At 45.4% G+C, this 23,043-nt stretch overlaps 1 protein-coding gene across 1 annotated transcript; it reads left to right on the top strand.

Moving 5' to 3' along the window:
* Window positions 1-3,160: 3,160 nt before the first annotated feature.
* On the top strand, window positions 3,161-22,833 carry LOC117520215 (spore wall protein 2-like). The gene is made up of 4 exons (XM_034181561.1): window positions 3,161-3,291; window positions 5,894-7,062; window positions 7,104-7,581; window positions 22,576-22,833. Exons 1-4 carry the CDS (start codon window positions 3,204-3,206, stop codon window positions 22,818-22,820), a joined length of 1,980 nt encoding a protein of 659 aa, XP_034037452.1. The 5' UTR covers window positions 3,161-3,203; the 3' UTR covers window positions 22,821-22,833.
* Window positions 22,834-23,043: the final 210 nt, after the last annotated feature.

The raw sequence follows: 23,043 nt of genomic DNA, 5'->3' as shown, positions 1-23,043 counted from the left end.
GTGGTACTCAGACGTTGCATGAGTGTGTGTTAGAGGTGGAGGTGGAATTCCCACTGTTGTTGTTACTGAGTGTACACACACCCACACTTGACTGTCTTTGCTCTTCGCCAGCAGTACCAGATCCGACACGCTGAGACGGTGGCCACCTGGGGAATTCGGGACCTGGCGGCTCCAGTATCTTCAGGTTCGGTGGTGGTGGAAATCGTGTGGTTCCGGTTCATCTCCAGACGGAGTCTCCTATCGTCGAGCCTGCCCACACGACACCTTTATCCATTGACTTGTATTTATTCTATAATCTGCTGTGTGTGGTTGTGACATTCACAACGTAAAGTGTTCAAATTTAACTCCCTCTATTGTCCGTTCATTTGCGCCCCCTGTTGTGGGTCCGTGTCACTACACTTTCCCAACACCCACCTCCAGAGGAGAAGACCGGCTCAAATATTGGGTGACACGAGTCACAGTCTATCCCAATTTACAGAGAATGGCAAAAAAATATTTGTCAATGCAGCAACATCAGTGCCTTGTGAGTGGGTCTTCTCCAAAGCTGGAGAGGTGGTGAGGCAGAAGAGGAGCCGATTAAAGTCCAGCACCGTTGACATTATTCTTTTTTTTTTTAATAAAAATTGTTGAAAGTTGCACAATCACCGTCTCCTATCCCCTCTATTCTAATTTACAAATTACAGCAACATAAGCACCAGTTGCAGAAGCACATGTCTTTCTCACTTTTCCCGTCACATTTTATCCAAATATAGTTTGAGGAATGATAACACAAATCTACATATAGTCTACAATAAAGGCTTTCAGAACCATTATGGTGCATCTGTAGGGACTATTTATTTCATTAAAAAGACACAATAATACATATGACTTTTTTATGTATTATTTTTCAAGAACAAACCACATCAGTCATGAATTAATGCAAACATTTGTCAGAGCACTCGCTCAAGGTCATTCTCAAAGCAATCCAGCAGATGTCACCCTTCAAACTGTATCAAACGCGTCGAAGCAGTGTGTCGATTTTCAGCCAGTTGTGTTGCAGTGGCTCATTGGTTCATAAGGCTTCAAAATTGCCATCACTACTGATGACTCCTGAGTTAAATCTACACCTTTACTGACTAACTGTACAGCAAAAAAAGAGGTTGTAGTAAAAATAAGAAATGTGAGACATGACTGAAGATATAAATAATAGGATTATTATTATTATTTTTAGGTCAGGGGTTTTAGTTTTAAGAAGCAATAGATGGCGCTCTGCACCACAATTGTTTTTCAAAAACCAAAGAAGAAGAAGAAAAATCAGCAGCGCTGCATCTCGAGCAGCAAGAACTTACCGGCAAACTTCAACGGCGGTGGCGGAACGAAAAGATGAATAAACGTCAACAACGTCTGAATAATTATAAAAAATATCCTCTAAGAAACGTTTAAAAACGACTCTGTCTGCGCAAACGCGTTGTCTGTAAACATCCGGGTCAAAGGGCAGGGAACATGGTGGCGGCGCGCTAACGGCGCTCCTCTCCGCGCTCGGCCACTTATACTTCGTGCCGCACTTACGGGTATTTGTGTTTTTTATTTAGTAACCGGCATTAGTGCTTATTAAGTATTCGAACAAAGGACGACGATTTTTTTTTTTTTTGAATAGTGGACAGGCTCAGATCTCGCGATAGGTCTTGATCAGAAGCGTTGTTGTGATTGATCGAAAGACGTGCGGCGGCAGCACGCTGATTGGCTGTGACCGTCATAAACACGGAAGTTAGCGGCGTCAATTCTTAAAAAGATAATTTAATAAAAAGACGAAACGCGGTGATACCAACGGTTAATTCTCATCGTGTAATCTTCAGGCGTTCCTGGAGCTTTGTTTAAGATAAAGTCAGACAGCAGGTGGGTCCTGAAGACGACTGATGAACAGAATTAGCCTCAGTTAGCCTGTTAGCTCCGTGTGCTAATCTGACAGGTTTTATTAACGTTTAAATCTCACAGGTCCCATTTACATGTGCGCTATTTTTCATGACTGACAGGAACTCAGACATTCTGTTTTCCGGACTTTAAGTTATTATTTCTTAGTGATTTATATTCTTTGCACGCTACTGCTGCCTCCGAATCAATAAAAGTCAGATTAGTGAAGTAAAACCGATGGAACACACAAATAAAACACCGTTGACAAGAAAAAGCTACACCGCAGAGTTTAAACTGCGTCTGATAAATTACGCAGCCAAGGAGGGGAATCGAGCAGCGCAGAGGAAGTTCGGCGTGAGCGAGAAGCTGATCAGAGACTGGAGGAAGGCCGAGGTGATGCTCAGCAGCATGAAGAAGTCCAAGAAGGCCAACCGGGGGCTGAAAACGCGATGGCCGGAGCTGGAGGATCGAGTCCACGGCTGGGTCCTTGAACAGCGTGCTGCTGGCAGACGCATCTCCACCGAACAGCTCCTTTTTTATGCCCAGATCATCGCCAAGGAGATGAACATCGATGACTTTGCAGGCGGGCGTTCTTGGAGCTACCGCTTCATGCAACGCAACCGCCTGTCGATTAGAGAGCGGACCACCACGTCGAAGAAACTGCCGCCAGATTTCCAAACCAAAGTCGACAGTTTCCACGCTTTTGTAAAAGAGGAGATTGCGTCACACAATGTGTTGCCAGAGCATATGATAACATGGACGAGATTCCCCTGACCTTTGACATCCCTGTGAGCCAAAGTGTGGCAGAGGAAGAAGGAAGCATGAGTATCATGACAGCTGTTCAGGAGAAGTCTTACTTCACTGTGGTGCTGTCATGCTGCGGAGACGGTTCCAAGTTGCCACCGTTGGTCATTTTCAAACGGAAGACTGTGCCGAGTGCTGAATCTTCCTCCAGCGTTGTTGTGACCATCAATGAGAAAGGCTGGATGGATGAAGAGGCGATGAACGTCTGGCTGACGAGTGTTACTCCAAACGTCCGGATGGCGCCTTTAAAACCCATAAAGCACTGCTGGTGATGGACAGTAAGCAAGCGCATGTCACCACTCAGATCACAGACAAAATCAAAGCTTGCAACACCGTACCTGCCGTCACCCCTGGCGCTTGAAGAAAATCCTCCATCCGCTTGACATTGCAGTGAACGGCAGCTTTAAGGCCATCTTACGTCACCTGTGGGAGAAATGGTTGGTCAGCACGGAGCATAGCTTCACTGCAACTGGGACGATGCCGCACGCGAATTCCCAGGAAGTCATGGGATGGATCGACAAAGCCTGGGTGCAGTGACAAGAGACACCATCCGCTCGGGATTCAGAAAGGCTGGACTGATCGAAACGGATGCTGATGGTGAGTATGATGGCAGCCTAGCAGTGGAGGAACCGGCTCTTCATCATCCACCAAATTGTTTAGAAGCAATACAGGATGAAGAATTCAGTGGATTCAAAGATCGGAAACTTTTAAAAACTGTGGCCTGTTAGTGAAAGCTATTTAGTGTCTTGTTTCAGATTTTGTCTGACAGTATGTTATTTCCAGATTATTATTTTTTCTTTCACTCTTCATGGTGCATTTTTTGACAGATACAAGGAATACTCCCATGTGATTTATCACCCAGAAAAGTATTTTTGTGCAGTTTTTTTTAGGAGTAGGTAGAGCTAAAGTGAAAAATCAATTAGCTTATCCACAGACAAATGATCACCTATTTGGATTATCACTAATAATTTAGACATTTAATAAAAAATTAACGTTTTGATTTAATAGGTTACTGTAGGTAGATTTGCTTGCAGCCATCGAGGTACACATCCAGTATCCATGTACAGAAAACACACTTACACCACACATATGACATAAAATTGTAAAAAAAAAAATTAAAAATAACTAAAGAAAGATTAAAAATAAAGTGCTCAAGGTTCCAACAAGTCCAGGGCATTTTTAAAGAATAGATTGGTAAAAGACAGTAAAAATCCATGTGCAATAGCTGGTGTTTATTCAGTTCAGTGATAGCAGCGGGAACAAAGCTGTTTCTGTTTTGCTTTGTCCTACACCTTGGGACTGAAAACCTCCATCTGGAGGGAAGAAGTTTAAAATCACTGTGCAAAGGATGGGAGCTGTCCTCTAAAATATAAGAAGCAATCCACTGCAATTGCTTCTTATACAGAGAAGCTGGATGGAGCTGTGCCACCCCCCCCCCCCCCCCAAATCAGCTTAATGGACCACTTCACTATCTGATTAAGGGAATTTCTCTCCTTTAAACACATATGTCCAAACCATGCCACCAAAGAAAATGATAAATCAATTCAGTAAAAGCACACTAAAACATAGTTATTGTTTGGTCAATACAAAATTGTGCTAGTCTTCTCAGACAATACAGGCGCTGGACCCTTTTTACACACTGCTTCACAGTTGGCTCCAAATTTCAGCTTCGAGTCAATAAATGTCCCAAGGTTTGTGTGATTGCACATATTCTATGGCCTGGCCTTCAGTAAGACTCCTCACACCACTTTACAAATTAATCAACACAGGGCCGTGACGGATATTCTCTTTGAGCAGACTCACAATTACAGAATCGTCTGCATGCTTCAGTATCGTTCTATTATCATGTCTGCTCCAACACTATTAGTGTAAAGGTGACAGTACACACCCTTGAGGAGAACCTGTGGATGTGCACTTGTGATCAGAGAAAATGCCATTTACCCTCACTCTCTGAGTCCTGTTTATTAACAAAATCAAGAATCCAGCCCACCAGATTGTTATGTAAATCAAAGTGTTCTAATAACCTTCTGGTCAATACATGGGCTGGATTGTATTAAAAGCAGAGGAAAAAATCCACAGACAAAAGTGTGGCATGAGTCCCATTCCCTTCTAAGTGTTTAAAATGCATGTTGAGCAGAAAAATGTCAATTTAATAGAGTTTTGCCATTTTACAAAATCATCAGCAGTGAAACCAGCCGTTAGTTGTACCTTCCTTATAAGAGGTGATGGTCTAGTGGTTAAGTGTTGAGCTTTAGACCAGAGGATCCTTGGTTCAAAACCCAGCCTGACCGGAAAATCACTATGGGCCCTTGGGCAAGGTCCTTAATCCCCAGTTTCTCCTGGTGTGTGGTGCATGGTAGCACTCTGACATCGGTGTGAATGTGAGGCATTACTGCAAAGTGCTTTGAGCTTCTGATGCAGATGGAAAAGCGTGACATGAATGCATTCCATTTCTCATTTCTAACGTCGCTCCTGACATCTGAAATAACTTAAAAGGTTAATTATTGATGAGCTTTGATTACAGTGTTCCCCTTGTGATCACAATGTTATTGTCATTTCAGCATAATTTGTGAAAGAGCATTTTTATACTGGTGACTGATCTTGGAAATGTTCCTTCTTCCGCAATATTACTGTTTTTAACTGTGCAAGTGTGGGTAGAAAAAAATGTATACAATTTGTGGCAGCATGCGGTGGTGCTATGCATCACCGCACTCAGGAATATTTTTGCCTGCTGACTTAAACCGCCCACTCTGCCTGAAAATGAATGGCAGCTGGCTGCTTTGACAACTCCTTGTTGCTTATGTGACCAAGGGGTGATGGGGTCGCAGACCTGCCTGACAGTGTTGTAAACTATGCTCTCGCCATCTGCTGGACAAACTATGCAATGACACTATTTCCAGCAAAGCGCTTTCTGCATTATTTGGTAAAATAAACATTTTCATATCGCAAAAATAATGCTGGCTCATATCGGCCGTTATTATCAGCCAACAGATACATCAGTAGGAACTGTTTACTAAGGAACCATCTTGGGCCCTAGATTGCAGCAACCAGTCCAAACAAGCAGACCATGTTCAGAGTTAACTTCTATAAATAAATCAAATGGTTATTCTTAAATTATAAAAGTCTGAAATGTTTGAATCATCATTGAGAATCAATGTTCTTCAACCTGAGTTTAGTCTTTTCTCTCCATTGTTTCCAGACTCTGTAACCATAGCTACCATGTCCATTGCCGTGCCAACACGTGGTGAAGTGGGTGGGAGTGTAGCGGCTCACCTCCAGTGCCAGTTCTGTGGTAGTTTCTCCAAAAGTCATGCCCAGGAACTGGCCCACATTGCCGCCACTCATCCCACCCGCCTGGACTGTGTGTCTGTGGGTCGCCTTGGCAACATCCTGCTGTACCAGAGCACCGCCCAACTGTTCCACTGCTTCGACTGCTTCTACACGTGCCGTGATTTCAACAAGCTGTACCAACACATCATAACCAAACACTGCATGATGGAGAAAGGGCCAGCAGGAAGTGGAGATGGAGAAGAGGGTGACAGAAGGGAGCAGAAAGTAGGGGAGGATGAAGTGCAGCAGCAGGAGGAGGAGGAAAAAGAAGGTAGCCCTATTAATTGTGCTGAGGACAAAGGTAAGGAGGAGGAAGGAGATAAGACAGAGGGAAAAACAGGAGAGGGGGAGGTGGGAAGGGAGAACAAGGAGAAGGATGAGGGAACTGATACACAAGCGATGAAGTCGCCAAAGACTACTCGTGACCTGCGGACATCAGTACTTCGGTTCGACGGTTACTACTACGGCTGCATGATCTGCGGCTGGAAACATCAGCTGAAGTCTGTGGCCGCCAGCCACGTGGTGCGGAAACACGACATCCCCAAAGCCTACGGTGCCCAGGCCATCACGCAGGACGCTGCCATTGGACAGGCCCAGAGCCGTGGCGCTGAGGAGGAGGACAAGGTAGTCCTCCCAAACATACTGAGGGTGAGGACAAAGATGCAAAGGAGGGAGGAGAAAAGACAGAGGGTGAAACAGGAGAGGGGGGAAGGTATGCCTCTGAAACGAAAGAGGAGCAGTGAGGAGGAAGGTAAGGGGGACACAGGAGAGGAGGGGGAAGACATAGCTCTTAAACGAAACAGGAGCGAGGAGGGGGAAGGTAAAGGGGAGGCAGGAGAGGATGGGGAAGGTAAGGGGGAGGTAGGAGAGGATGGGGAAGGCATAGCTCTTAAAGGAATCAGGGGCGAGGAAGAGGAAGGTAAGGGGGAGGCAGGAGAGGAAGAGGAAGGTAAGGGGGAGGCAGGAGAGGAAGAGGAAGGTAAGGGGGAGGCAGGAGAGGAAGGGGAAGGTAAGGGGCAGCAGGAGAGGAGGGGGAAGGTAAGGGGCAGGCAGGAGAGGAGGGGGAAGGTAAGGGGCAGGCAGGAGAGGAAGGGGAAGGTAAGGGGCAGGCAGGAGAGGAAGGGGAAGGTAAGGGGCAGGCAGGAGAGGAAGGGGAAGGTAAGGCAAGAGAGGAGAATGATGAGCGAAATGACGCACAAGTGACAAAGTCGCCAAATTCAAAGTCTACCCGTGACATGCGGAAATCGGTCCTTCTGTTCGACGGTTACTGTTACTGCTGCACGATCTGTGGCTGGAAACATCAGCTGAAGTCTGTGGCTGTCAGCCACGTGGTGCGGAAACATGACATTCCCAAAGCCTACGGCGCCCAGGCCATCACACGGGACACCGCCAGTGCTGCCGCGGCCCTCAGACAGACCCAGAGAGGCTGCGCTGAGGAGGAGGAGGTGCTGACCGGAGAGATGTTAAAGCAGGAAATGGAAGCCACCTCCAGAGTCATCAACTACACCTCCAGCCGCTTCGTCTGTTTGATCTGTGGCTGGAAGACCAAACTGAAAGGTACCGAAACAGATTCTACCACTTAACGGTCACTGTCTGTACTTTGATGCCTTCACGGATTTCGTAGATTCCTTCTCTGACGCATTACTGAGGGCAATCTGTCAACTGACAAATGAAGGCGAGTGCACAGGGCGCGGCCATGACCTAAAATTCATATCATGGTATAAATTGAATCCATTCACAGTAATGATATATATCTCAATATAAACTTAAGTGTATTAATGATGTGTTTCTGAATCGATCCCTTAGCAAAGCTAAATTGATAAAAATAAATAAATGGCAACAAAAAGAAAAACACATAATGTACTTTTAAGAACACTTACTGTGCCTATGTCAAAACTACAGGTACAATTTGCCAGAAGGTACATCTAAGCAAGCTTAGATTTGATGTTTTGGTGACAGAATTCATCTCTTACACTGTCACTCATTCATCTTCAGCCGGTTATCCGGAGTCAGGTCGCGGGGGCAACAGCTCCACCAGGGGACTGCAGTCTTGCCTTTCCTGGGCCACATTGACCACCTCTGACCAGGGGCATAGCACCAAATTCTGGGCCCATATTGAAGGCCCCCCCACTGTTATGTTCTTTTTTTATTAACAGAAACACCAAATTTCTAATGCGTAGTCAAACCAGGGCTAAATCATGTATACCTTAGCTCACACCTGGAAGTCAGAACCCTTTTTTTAAGTTGGCGGAGCCATATTGAGTTGAGGGATCTGGGGGACCAAATTGCACCATTTTAACAGACTATACCCCAATGTTAACTTGACTACTAGTTAGGGATATAAGATCTACAGTCACAGCAAAATATCAAATTTAATCGCAACTATTCGACATTCAAATCATTAATACTTTACGCGTTTGGTTTATTATTTTTTGTATTTTTTTTATTATACATTTGCTTTGTTTAATAATACTGTGACTGGATGGAGGAGTGGGTGTTCAGGGTATAAGCATAAAAATAATTCCTTCTCAGACGTTTTATTGAACTGCACAGCACTGGAGGCTGAGGCAGACCCAAAGTGGGACAACTCTGATGTACAGATTATTGATATGTTTTATCTGCATTTAATGATGATGGATGTTACTTCTATATTTGGTCAAAGAAAGAAAAATAAATACACAATTGAAAAAACAAGTATTAAATAAAAGTGTAATTCATGGCTTAACAGTGCGTAATTCCCTTTGTGAAGGAAAATACATAATACAATGTACAGTCATCTGCAATCAAAACGTTAAAGAACAGATTATTCATCTTATAGTCATTGTCTTCAGTAAACTCAGTCTATATTAACAACAGACTTTCAGAACTAACGCGTGTGCGTTAAGCTAGTTTTCGAGCGCACCTCTCTTCTCAAAGAATTTGGTTAGCAGCTGTTTTCCCTCAGTTTTTTCCCTGTCCTTCTTTTCTCTTCTTTTTTGAAATCTGGACTTTTTTTTTTTAGCAAAGACATGTCTTATTTCAGCCTACCACCTTTCCTCATGTCTGATTCCGTTTGGGTGTGTGTGTGTGTGTGTGGCAGCGTTCCACCTGTGCGTCTGGACTAAACCATGTACAACTGTGCAGGGGTGGGAAGGGCCCTCAGAGATCTTTCAGTATTATTGTTAGAGCAGAATTATGTTTTCCAACATTTATACATTCATTCTAATTATATTCTTTTACATGAATTGTATGGACATTACTAACATGCAACACAAAATGCATTTAATGCTAGTTTTTTGTGCCCCCCCCCAAATGCTCTGGGTCCTGGGTACATAGTACCCTTTACCAGTGGTGTGCACAGCTAACCAAAAAGTTAGCTTTGATAACCATTAATCAGATAACTGAAAAGTTATCTTTGTTACAGATAACTTTTAGTATTGATTTGGATGCGGCCACATCAGACTACACTGTCGGCTTCTGACAAAACCAGTTTCACTTTAATCACTGCAGGGGGCTGGGTAAATTCAAGGATCACAAACACAAACAACACATGAAAAATGAATAAACAAAAAAAAAACAAAAAAACAACAAACACTCATCTTTCAAAAGCAGTAAAACACAGTATTAGAAGTCAGTTTATCTCTGTATTAGATACACCGTCATTTACAAACTAAAAGCTGCTGCTTTTTTCACACGCTTTAAACCCTGCAGCTTAAACATCCGAAATACGTCCATTAATGCATTGATTGGCAGAATAAAAATACACGTAGTAAATATAAATTTTTGCCTGTTAGTTCAGTGGGATTCATCTGAATAAATAATCCACATAAAACGTCCCTTTTTCAAATCCAAAACAGTGTCTAAACGTGAAGAAAAGTCCCTCCCTCTGTACACAGCTGCGTCGTGAGAGCTCCTCTCTCCCACCAAGTCTTGGCGATTAAATTACCGATGAAGCCAACAGGACCACATCATCTGCAAAAACCAGTAATGATCCTGAGCCCACCAAACTGGAAACCCTCCTCCCCCCAACTACACTCAATATCCTATCCATGAATATCACAAACAGGACTGGTGACAAGGCGCAGCCCTGGCGGAGGCTAACCCTCACCGGAAACGAGTCTGACTTACTGCCGAGCACCTGAACACAGCTCTCGCTTGTGAGTTAGAGATTGGATGGCCTGAGAAGGGACCCCCTCATGCCATACTCCCGCAGCACCTCCCAAAGTATCTTCCGGGGTACCCGATCATACGCTTCTCCAAGTCCACAAAAGACAGGTAGACTGCATGGACATACACCCAGGCATCCTCTAGGATCCTTGAGAGAGTGAAGAGCTGGTCACGTGTTCCACAACCAGAACGGAACCCATATTGTTCCTCTTTAATAAGAGGTTCGACTATTGGCTCCTTTCCAGCACCCTGGAGTAGACTTTACCAGGGAGGCTGAGTATTGATGCCCCTGTACTTGGCACCACTCTCTGTCCCCTTTTTTTAAATAGGGGACCACCGCCCCAGTTTGCCACTCCTTAGGCACTGTCCCAGACCTCAAAGCAGTGTTGAAGAGACATCTCATCCAAGACAGTCCATCCACACTCAGAGCCTTCAGCATTTCTGGATGGATCTCATCAACCCCCGGGGCCTTGCCACTGCGGAGTTGTTTGACTACCTCAGTGACTTCCACCAGGGAAATTGATGATAATCCTCCATCAGCTTCCAGCTTTGCCTCTACTATAGAGGGTGCTCCGTCTGATGCAGGAGTTCCTCAAAATGTTCCTTCCAGTGACAGATTACATCCTCAGTTGAGGCTGATCGAGTCCCATCCTTACTGTAGACAGCTTGGATGATTTCCCATTTTCCCCTGAGGTGTCTCTTAGTCCGTCAGAAGCACCTTGGTGCCGAACACAAGTTCTTCTCCATGATTGCTCCGAACTCCTCCCACACCCACTGCTTTGCCTCCCCCACAGCAGAGGCTGCCGCCCTTCAGGCCCGTCAGTACCTTGCAACTGCTTCCGGAGTCCTCCGAGATAACATATCCCAGAAAGAGTCCTTCAGTTGGACGCCTTCCCTGACCACTAGTGTCCACCACGGTGTTCAAGGGTTGCCGTACCTTGAGGCACTTAAGACCTTCAGGCCACAGCTCCCTGCAGCACCTTCAGCAATGGAAGCTTTAAACATTGCCCATTCTGGTTTAATGCCCCTAACCTCCACAGGCATGCTAGAAAAGCTCTGCCGGAGGTGTGAGTTAAAGATCTGTCGGACGGTGGGCTCCTCCAGATATTCCCAGTTCACCCGCACTATCCGTTTGGGCTTACCAGGTCTGTCCAAAGTCCTTTCCACCCTCTGATCCAACTCATCACCAGATGGTGATCAGTTGACAGCTCTGCCCTTCTCTTCACCCGAGTGTCCAGAACATGTGGCCTCAGATCAGATGATATGACAACAAAATAGATCATCAATCTTCAGCCATTTGGGTTTAGATTGGGGAGGCCGTTCTTTCCAGTCATGCCTCTCCAGGTGTCTCTGTCATTGCCCACGTGTGCGTTGAATTCCTCCAGCAGAACAATGGAGTTCCCCGCCGGAGCCCCATACAGGACTCCATTCAGAAACTCAAAGAAGGCCGAATACTCCAAACTGCTGTTCGGTACATACGCACAAACAACAGTCAGAGTTTTCCCCCCGCCACATGAAGGCGCAGGGAGGCGACCCTCTCATCTACTGGGGTAAACTCCATCATAACGGCACTCAGCCGGGGACTGTGAGTATCCCCACACCTGCCGGCACCTCACACCCTGGGTAACTCCAAGAAGAATAGGTCCAAATCCTATCAAGGAGAGTGGTTCCAGAGCCGAGGCTGTGCGTGGAGGCGAGGCCCTCCAGATCTAACTGGTATCGCCCACCTCTGCCCTCAGCGAGGTGATGTTTCACACCCCAGAGCTAGCCCCTGCTGTCTGGATGTGGTGCACAAGGCCTTGACTTTTCACTGCCACCCATGGGACAGAGCACACGACACCAGTGGTTCCCCTGCAGGTGGTGAGCCCACAGGGTAGAGATAGAAGTTCCATGCTGCCTTTTCGGGCTGTGCCAAACTGGGTAATAAACTTTCTGAATCAGTTTTTCACACTTTACTGTTTCACTGAGGCTGTGTGGTGAAGATGATCGTTTATTAAAATTGTTTCGCTGCTTTTTACAGCTGTAGCGTCTAATAACACTTTTTCCTCCCTCCCCCTCTCTCTCTCTCTCTCTGAGGGAACGAAAGACTTTTCACTCTCACACCGTATTGAGCAAACTTTGGAAACATGAAGGCTTTCAACTGTAAAATAAAGCCTATAAATGAATTTGTGGGGCTATACAAGCAGAATGAGCTCTTTTACCTAAAGACTTGGACAGAGTTTTTTTTTTTTTTTTTACACTGTTCTCTCTGAGCTGCAGCCTGTCGGCGGTGGAGGATGAGTGGCAGTTCAGCACAAACAGCCTGGCTGGATTTTAAAAAACTACCTGATAGCAGGGCAGAGTGTGACGGCGCTGTCAGAAAACTCTGGATGTGCGGCGCCGTTGTTCCATTGTCTGGGGAGAACATGTGATATCATGTTTTCCAATTGTCCGCTGTGTGGTGAGTGGCGGGAAAAACTGAAGACGCTTTCTTGGCGAGGTGTGAGACAATTTGTAAATGAGAAAACAACTTGTCCGGTTGACAACGATTTAGAGCTATGCTAGTCCGATCACATTTTGCACTTGTCCCGGCAATCGGACAAGCGTTAATGTCTGGTAGATTATCATAAACTTGAATGTTGGTTCAATGCAGGGTTCAACAAAACTAATAATGAAGTCAAAACAATTACATTGTAATATTTCGAAAGATGTTAAAATTACAGTATACGAGGTCTGTTAGAAAAGTATCCGACCTTATTTTTCAAAAACCATATGGATTGAATCACGTGTGATTACATCAGACATGCTTGAACCCTCGTGAGTTTTTTCACGCCTGTCGGTTATGTCATTCGCCTGTGGGCAGTCTTTGTGTGAGGAGGTTGCCCACCCTCTCGTCGTTTTTTCATTGTTTAGGATGGCTCAGAGACTGCTGCTTTGTTTGATAAAAATTTTTTCAAAAACTGTAAGGCAACTGAGTGGACACCATTCGATAAATTCAGCTGGTTTTTGGTAAAAATTTAACGGCTGATGAAAGATTTTGGTCTGGTAGTGTCGCTTTAAGGACGGCCCACAGCGCCTGACGGCGATCTGCGCTTCGCGGCGGCAGCGTCTCGCCGTTTCAAGTTGAAAACTTCCACATTTCAGGCTCTGTTGACCCAGGAAGTCGTCAGAGAACAGAGAACTTTCAGAAGAAGTCGGCATGGAGGAGTTTATTCGGACATTCCATTGTTAACGGACATTTTGTAATGAAAAAGAACGTGCGGGCAGAGTCGCATGTCGGGCCGGACCCGACCGTGGGAGGTCGCGACAGGAAAAACACCTCCGTTGGAAACCTTAACGGGCAAGTTAGAACATGCCCAAGCTGTTTAAACAATTTCTCAGTTACTCACTTGTTGAAAGCCATCAAAAAGCAGCGCTGAATTTTACAATGGTTTTCAACACGGAGGTGTTTTCCTGTCGCGGCGCACACAGATTCGCCAAGTTGTCACGGGAAACGACTCGGCGAATTGCGCGCAGTCTTTCATTACAAAATGTCCTTAAAACAGTGGAATGTCCGCATAAAGTCCTCATGCCGGCCTGTTCTGAATCTTCTCTGTTCTCTCACGACGTCCTGGTGAATTAAGCCTAAATTAGGATGTTTTCAGGTCGAAACAGGCTGACGACGGCGCCGGGAAGCGCTGCGCGACGTCCCGCTCCGTGGGAAGTCCTTACAGCGACAGAAACACCCCATAATCTCTCATCAGCCGTTAAACTTCTCACTGAAAACCAGTAAATTTCTCGAATAGTGTCCACTTGGATATTCCTCACAGTCCAGAAAAAATTTTGATAAAGAAACGCGCGCCGTCTCGAGCAGCGTGTGAAACAAAGGAATTCAGCCGAGAGGGCTGAACCACATCTCACTCAAGGCCTGCCCACAGGGAAATGACGTCACCGACGACGCGTGAAAAAAACTCACGCATGCGCACGAGGGTTCAAGCATGATGTTGGTAATCGCACGTCATTCAAATCCATAGTTAAAAAAACAAAATAAAAGTTAGGGTTTCTTATCTAATAGACCTCGTATATTGCAGTTTTCTTTTTTGCATGGGGGTGGGGTTTTTTGTCATGGTAGACACCCACTTCCTATACGAATATCTCCCAAATTACACAATGCACAATCTCTGAAGTGGATGTAAGCATATTATTTTCTACCATATATTTTCTACACGGGCGTCTCACATGAACACCCCTAGGCTCAGTGAGAGACACTCCCCAGCTCAGAACAATCCCCCCACCCCCCCCCCCCCCCCCCCCCCCCCCCCCCCCCCCCCCCCCCCCCCCCCCCACCCCCCCCCCCCCCCCCCCCCCCCCCCCCCCCCCCCCCCACCCGCACTCTGCAGCAGAGGAGCAGTGTTTCACAGACACTTCAGAGGAGTTTACCTGGCCTGATAAACTCAGCGTTATCACAATTAGTCAGTGGAGTTTCACTCATCTCTCTACTGTCGGCCAAATTCATACTGTGTACTGTATAAACCATATATATTGAGCACCCCTACGAATGCGAATACCTGCAGTGCTTCTTTACAGCTTCTGTTTCTTTTCAGTGCTTGATTAAGGTGACTGAGCTGCTCTGGGACATCCTGAGAATTTGTGGGATACCCAACAAGTTGCTGGACATCATACGTATCTCGCCCTGTCGCGTTAATTACTCTACCAAGTTATCGTTCGATGTATAAAGATGAACATGATCATTTAGCTGGCCTCTGTATGCTGGCATTTACATACTTGTGTGTTTCCACACACATCACCAAACATGTCAACGGGTTCTGCAGCTTCTGTCTGCAGGAGGATACAGCTAAAGCTACTGTATGTAATTTAGGTTTATGGTCTCATGGTGTTAAAGTGGCTGATGTAGCTCTCTGCTGCTCACAGATTACAGATGTTCTATGTCAGTTTTTTTTTAAATGAGGGAGCAACAATTATATATGTCAAGTATTAATGTTTTTATCCTTTTAAACATTATTTGTTACCTATGCAAAACATTAAATGACATGAAATATAACACAGAACAAATAAATTTGCGTCATATTTAACTTTAACTAGTTTGGGTTTGGTTCTTTATAGCTACAAAAAAGACAAATCCTTTATATCTTTATTTCTGCTTTGCATAGGCCCATTGATGTCTGAAAAGGTTGCCTCATATGGAGAAAATGGCCCATTACTTCAGGCACTGAGGTGTCCTGAGCCTGAAGGACTCTTTGGAAATCCTGAGTAAAGCCTGGATCCCACCGAATAAAAAGGATGAATAATGAGCCATGCAGTATGTTTTCTTTGTTACGAGAGGGTTTCTTCAACTATCGTGGGAGAATAGTGGCTCTGAGTGGCTCTTAAAGTAGACCTGCATTGAAATAATGCAGTCAGATCTTTGGACCAAAAATGACTTATTTATACATAAGATCCTTCTGAATGTATTAAAGTAAATCTGCAAGCCCAGATCTGTCATTCAACAGAGAATCATTTAAAAATGACAAATTTACAGCTAAAATTTGGCCCTCCGCAAAACTGTCATCATATCCGGGACGTTGACATGACATAAAAGAGAAGACACTATCCCAGCATGCATTGCGCGTGCCAACTGTAATTTGTGGATTTATGTCAGTTTGCATCTCTTACAAAAGCACCTTTTTATTGTCATACAGAAGGATCGACTTTTTTTAAAACTTCATATTTCTTGCGGTACGTTTGGTAAGTACACATTTCTTTTATTTTTGCCTGACAATTATTTTTGGGGACTTTTTCATACGCCCATTTGATTGAGTGGTGTTGCATTGAAAATCTACTGTCTTTAGCCTCCCGCCGTTTCGAGGTTGTTTGATTGTTTTGCCTTTAGACTAGATCTATATTGATCATATTTCCCCGTAAAAAACAATTATTGGTGAGTTTATATTATCTTGCCCAAAGGCTGTATGTTTGTGGACTGCATAAACATTTTTGGGACTTCTTTGCGGTGTAAGTAGGATCTGCATGATCAGTGCAGCTGTAGTATGAGTGAACGGACGGAGGCGCTCCATGTAAGACAGTATTTTCTCACAGGGCAGGGCTGGGGTTGGGGTTACCGCGACAACCCACTCACATGCTGCGCTAGCGAACGGGCTGGCGCAATAAGGGTCGGGGAAGAACGTTGCCCGCTGTCGATGTCGCCGCTGATCTGAACATGCAGAGCTGTATCTCACATTCATTGCAGCTTAGTTTTGGATGTTGAAACCAGGATGTGTATAACAGTAACATTACTAACAGATAAAATCAATTTCAATTGAGAAATAGTTAGTATTGTATTCACTCAACGCGCGGGATCGGACTGAAGGCGCCAGTCACGGCAATGTCCCGGATGTACAAACAGTTTTCGCGGAGGGCCAAATCTTAGCTGCAAATTTGTCATTTTTAAATGAAGATTTCTCCACTGAATTACAAATTTGGGCTTGCAGATTTACTTTACTGCATTCATAAGGGTCTTATAAATACATATCAGCTATTTCTTTCTAAGATCTGACCACATTTATTTCAATGCAGGTCTACTTTAAAGACATTATCTTCAGTTAACGAGGCTCCTCTCTGAGTGTGGTGCTAATTTCAAGATGTTCAAAATTTAGCAACAACAGCATGGGGCAGTTTGTGTACGAGTTACTACGACAACTTAGAGCAGGGGTGGCCAAGTTCGGTCCTCGAGAGCCACATTCCTGACACACTTAGTTGTCTCCCTGCTCCAACACACCTGAATCCAATGAAAGACTCGTTAGCGGACTTTTAATGAGCCTTTCATTGGATTCAGGTGTGTTGGAGCAGGGCGACAACTAAGAGTGTCAGGAATGTGGCTCTCGAGGACCGAACGTGGTCACCCCTGACTTAAAGGAATGTGCATGGTGCTTATGAGTCTGCTAAAATCCCATTATCCGTGCGCCTGGCAGCTATGCAGGACCTGAGAGACTGTTTTGGGAGCGGCTGCTCTCTTGCACACATTCCACCTGCTCTGTGCTCTGGACGCTGTATATAAAATAATTATTTTGTAGTAGATTAATCATTTTCTGCCAAACCTTGAAAACACCTCTAATCACTTCTGGAATCACAGAGGACTGTTTCATCCTGATGCTTTTTTTTTTCTCTCGCTCCATGTGGAACAGCTTAAGGTAACTTTTTATTTTATTTTATTTTTATAGCTTGATAAAACAATTCCTAGCTGTAAAAGTATGTCTATGGTTGATTTAATATCTTGTTATGGATCAGATGAGCTTCGCTGTGTGTGCACACTGATGCAGTGACTCATCATCACGCTCCAAAGGAGCATTTAGGCAGAACACCAGGTCACAAAAGAGTTGATTTTTCAGTCAATAATGGACGAACACAAAGTTAAAATTTGGATGACTGTGTGAAAGTGGCTGTGTGTTTAAAGCTGCAGAAGAAATAACTCCAGTGAAGCTGTGAAAAACAGCGTAGAGCTGTGCAGCCACTCAGGAGAGTGCACAAAAGACAGATTTTGAAGACATAACACAAAGTTAAAAGTTGTATCACGGTCACTTCTAAGCTGCGGAAGAAATAAATATTTTCTTTGAAAGTGATCCATGAGTTGTGGCAGTAGGTGTTATAATTAAAGCGACCACCTCATTGTGTATGTAGAACGGTAGCGCGTACGCAAAGAGCGATTTTGCAGAAAAACAGACGAACAAGTTAAATGTGGGATCTTGGTTTAAAGCCAGCAAAGAGCACAAAGGCGGCTGTACAGGTACCCGTGGTTTGGTTCGAGCTGGTCTGGTGCATTACAGGTGGACAGCAGCCTGGTGCACAGCGCACAACCGTGGGTCTGTACTGGAGCATCTATATTTGGACTGCATTTTAAAAATGTGACATCTTTAAATGCTGTTGTGAATTGAAACCCACACTTTAGAGGGACCAGGTGTAGGAGGGCTGGAGGTTTGGACCAATCCCATGCCTAAATGTGCGGTAACATTGCATTATCATGGTGCTATCACAGCACTATGTGGCTTAGTGTGGCGGATGGGAGCCATTTGAGGCTCAAATGACAGGTTGGTTGTGGCTCACTAGAGGCTGCTACGTGGCACATTTGGGGTACAGAGTACTTAGTAGTGGATACGTGATAGATGAAAACGTGGGTCATTCTTCAAATCACTACACATCCATGTGTGGCTCATTATTCATCCTTCATTATTCGGTGGGACCCAGACTTAAAGGATTAGTTTTGTCACCCCTGCGACAGACTGACGTTATGTCCAGGGTGTGCCCCGCCTTCTGCTCTCTGCTGGGATTTGTCCCACCCCCCACGACCCTAAATTGGAGTAAGCGAGTATCGAAAATGGATGGATGAATTAGTTGTCACATTTCAATTCCAGTGTTGAATATTGATAATTAAGTTCATTGCGCTGTGAAATGATACTTGTATTCTTATGCAATATTGTACCAGTGGCATAAAATGGTCGTACCATGTTGTTGACGACAATAGTGATATTATAGTTTGTGTTATTTTCTTGTAATACGATGCAGACACACACATCCCAAGCATCTGAAGAGGCGTGCAGGATCAACAGCATATCACCATGAGAAAATCAAAAATGAGCCGCACAGCCACGGCGCTCTCAATCAGAAAAAGTTTTATTAAACAGAGGAAAAAAGGGTAACGTTTCAGGCAAAAGCCCTTCGTCAGACAATATATCATCCAACACACTTCATCGCGGCAGGCCGAATCATATCCAGGTTGAGTGCTGAGCAGAGTGGGCTCGAGATTAGGGATGCATCGATGCCGATACCAGTATCGTGTATTGGCCTGATCCTGTATGTACTTGTACCTGTAATCATAAAACTGCTCCGACACTAGACACCCAATACTCCTTTACAGCAGTGTGAAGTCAACCTCTCAATGCATGTTTGTATTGTTGGTCGATTGCTGCAGCTCGTGTGAGGTGGCGGCTGTGGTTCAATGGAACTGCCCACTTCGCCCGCGAAGTGTTTGATGCCGTGAGCTTTCCATTTGTTTCTGCGGCGCAGCTCAGAGTTGAGAACAGTTTTCGTCTCTGAAAGCACGGTGACAGCAGCACACCTGCACTATCCAAACCTGGTCTGAGGAAGCTCTCTCCCAGCTACAGGACTGCTTCTCACGGACTGTATGGGATTTATTTTCCAGGCACAACTTGCAGGAGTACACTGACACGTACTCTCTTACATTAAGAACTGTGTTGACACTGTCACCGTCAACAAACGGGTCCTGGATGAACAGCGTAGTCCAGTCCCTATTAAAAAGCCGCAACACTGCCTTTAAATCAGGGGACAGGGCCCTGTACAGCGCGGCCAGGTCCGACCTGAAAAGAGGCATCAGAGAGGCCAAAGCTGCCTACAAGAAAAAGATAAAGGACCACTTTGCTGTGAATGACCCCAGAAGGATGTGGCAGGAAATAAATTGTATAACCAACTACAGAAGCAGCAACCCAGGAAATGCTATGTCCGACGCCTCGCTGGCAGAGGAGCTGAACCGCTTCTTTGCCTGCTTTGAAGCAGACAGACCAGCAGCAACTCCACACCCACCACCCTCCAGCACTAGTACGCTAACACTTCAGGAACACGAAGTGAGACGTGCTGAAGGCGGTGAACCCCAGGAAGGTGGCCGGCCCCGATGGTGTACCTGGAAAGGTACTGAAAGCGTGCGCTGACCAACTGGCTGGAGTTTTCACCTGCATCTTCAACCTGTCCCTGTCACAGGCCATCATTCCACACTGCCTCAAATCCACCACAATCATCCCAGTCCTAAAGAAGTCAGCAGTGGAGAGCATAAATGACTACAGGCCTGTTGCACTTATGCCTGCGGTCATGAAAAGACTGGTCTCTCAGCACATCAGAGCCCGTCTGCCTCCCACTCTGGACCCCCACCAGTTTGCCTACATGGCAAACCGCTCCACAGAGGACGCTATCACCACAGCGCTCCAAACCGTGCTGAGCCACTTGGAGCACCAGGGGAGCTATGTGAGGATGCTCTTCCTGGACTTCAGCTCAGCCTTCAACCACATCATCCGGAGATCCTTGTCCAGAAAGTGACACATCTGGGCATGTCCACCCCCATCTGCCAATGGATCAAGGACTTACTCACAAACTGCCCACAGTCCGTGAAACTTGGCCCCCACCTTTCTTCCACCATCACACTCAGCACCAGCTCCCCTCAAGGCTGTGTACTGAGCCCCCTCCTGTTCACCCTTTACATGCACGACTGCTCTGACCCATCCCACAAACACCATCATAAAGTTTGCAGATGATACCACCATGGTTGGGCTCATCTCGGGGGGATGAGTCTGATTACAGAGACGAGGTCAATCGACTGACAGTGTGGTGTTCAGCTAACAACCTGCCGCTGAACACCACAAAAATAAAATAAATAATCCTGGACTTCAGGAAGAACAGGGCTGACCCAGCCCCGCTCTACATCCAAGGGGACTGTGTGGAAAGGGTCAGCTCCATCAGGTTCCTCGGAGTGCAGCTCTCTGACAGCCTCTCCTGGACCGTCAACACCACAGTGGTGGTGAAGAAGCCCAGCAGCGACTCCACTTCCTGAGGGTGCTCAGGAGAAACAATCTGGAGGAGAAGCTGCTGGTGTTGCTCTACAGAGCCACCATCGAGAGCATCCTGGCGTACTGCATCACAGTGTGGTACGGGGGGTGCTCAGCAGCAGACAGGAGAGCGCTGCAGAGGGTGATCAAAACGGCCCAGGGGGATCACTGGCTGCTCTCTGTCCAGCCTGGAGGACATACCAGCTCTCGCTACCTCAGCAGAGCTGCCAGCATCTGCAAAGACACATCCCACCCCAAGCAACCACCTGTTTGACCTATGACCCTCCGGCCGACGGTATAGGTCAATCAAAACTAGGAACAAACAGACTCAGGGACAGCTTTCTCCCCAAAGCGATCACTGCACTGAACAATAACAAATCACTCTAATCTGCACCTTCAAGTTTCTTGTGCAATATCTGTAAACTGTGCAATATTTCCTGTGCAATATGATTCCACAGTTGTATATAATTCTCGTTTGACATTTTACTTGGTCCACATTTTATTTTATTTAGTTGTACATATACTTTGAATAATTTATTATTAAATTTTCTTATCTTTTATTTGGCTAACAGTTACTCACACCTCGGAAAAAGCACCTTTTGGAGTTGCACTCAAATCTCGTTGCATTGTAAATTACAATGACAATAAAGGTGATTCTGATTCACTGAGCTTACTAAGACATTTTTACGTTTTTCTTTAAAACTCTGTGCCGCTTCGTATGCGTTCTCACTAAAAACAGCTGATCCGCACACATTAACAAATGCTAACGCTTGTTTTTTTCCATCCAAATGCGCCTAAAGTCTCTTTCTGAAGATAACGTGGCGTACAAAAATGGCAAAAAATGGAAAACAAATTCCCTACCTCGCAATCCGCTCATGCCTTTTCCATAAATACACATCACTTCTGCCTGCTCAGACGGCCAGCTAGGGGCAAATCCCCCCCGAGATTAAAGGTCCACTTTTTCAGTGCTGTCAACATTTAAATATGAGGTCAAGAAAGATGTCTATTATTTAAAAAAAAAACCAAGTATTTATGTTTATGTAGTCAAGAAAGGGAGACTATAAAGTATTTTCATGTTGAGGAGGCAGTGGTGTCAGCAGTTGCTTAAAGTAACTAGTAATCTAGTTAGTTACTTTTAAAATTGAGTAATCAGTAAAGTAAGTTACTTTTTCAAGTAACTGTGGCAACACTAGTGCTCACAGACAAAGTAAAGTTGTTGGACAGTTTCAGTTCCTGGTGTTTTATATTTGTTGTGCTGAAGTCCACAGGTACATTTCAGTCTGTCAGCATCATGTTTAAGAAACACAGTTAGTGTTTAAAGGACAATTTGTTGTAGTCAAAAAGTGAAGTTATATGATTTAAGTGAAATGTTTGTAATTAAACAAAGCCATTTATATTAGTAGCAGTTACAGTCAGAAAGTAAAGAACAGCTGAAATAAAAACATCTTTTCAAATAATCATAAAACTTTGATGGTAATCATTAGTATTCGTATCAGTACTCGGTATCGATGAGTACCCAAATTAAGTACTTGTACTGGGAAAAAGTGGTACCGGTGAATCCTAGTAATGACTGAGTTTATTCCATTGAATTCTGGCATCCTCAGGATTTTCCCATTCCTACAGTTTAATGTGCAGAGGTAGCTTAATGGGTAAGGTACTGGCCTGCCAATATGTAGACCTGGTTGAATCCTGCTGCCTGGACAAGACACTGAATCTGCGTAGCCTGAGGTTCACCTGGCTGTAACAGAGTACAGCTCTCAACGTGGGGACGTGAACGTGAGGCTCACTGACCAACGGTTGTTATAGCAAAGGCCACTTTTACGTTTTTGTGGTGTACTGTCTGCAGGTTTTGCCATCAATCATGTGATGCGCAGTCATGAGGTGGAGCGTCCGTACAGGTGTAAGGAGTGTCGGCGCGCCTTCTTCCTTCCCAGCCGGCCTTGCAGCAGCACATCAGGACGGAGCACCGGCCCGGACGCTACGCCTGCCCCTTCTGCTGCTTCAGGTCTCACTACCTGGGAGGTTTCAGGAGGCACTGCAGCCGCTGCAACGCCCGGGGGGAGGAGGGGGGAGGAGGAGGAGGAGGAGTGAGGGAGGAGGAGGAGGAGGGCGGCGGCGGCGAGGAGGAAGAAGAGAGTGAGGAGGGAGGGCTGAAGAAGATGGAGCTGAGAGGGGCCAGAAAAGGAGGCGCAGGGTTAGATGAGGAGGAGCAGTGATGGGACGTTGACTGATGGCTGTTTTCTTTCACATCACCTGAACAATAAAATGTTTTTAGTAAGTGTTGTTGCTCCTGTAGAAGTCAGTTTGTTCAGTA

This window comes from Thalassophryne amazonica, chromosome 1, assembly GCF_902500255.1.
Source record: "Thalassophryne amazonica chromosome 1, fThaAma1.1, whole genome shotgun sequence".
Taxonomy (NCBI): Eukaryota; Metazoa; Chordata; class Actinopteri; order Batrachoidiformes; family Batrachoididae; genus Thalassophryne; species Thalassophryne amazonica.
Note: the sequence above shows the minus strand (reverse complement) of the source record. Positions and strands in the feature narration are given on the sequence as shown.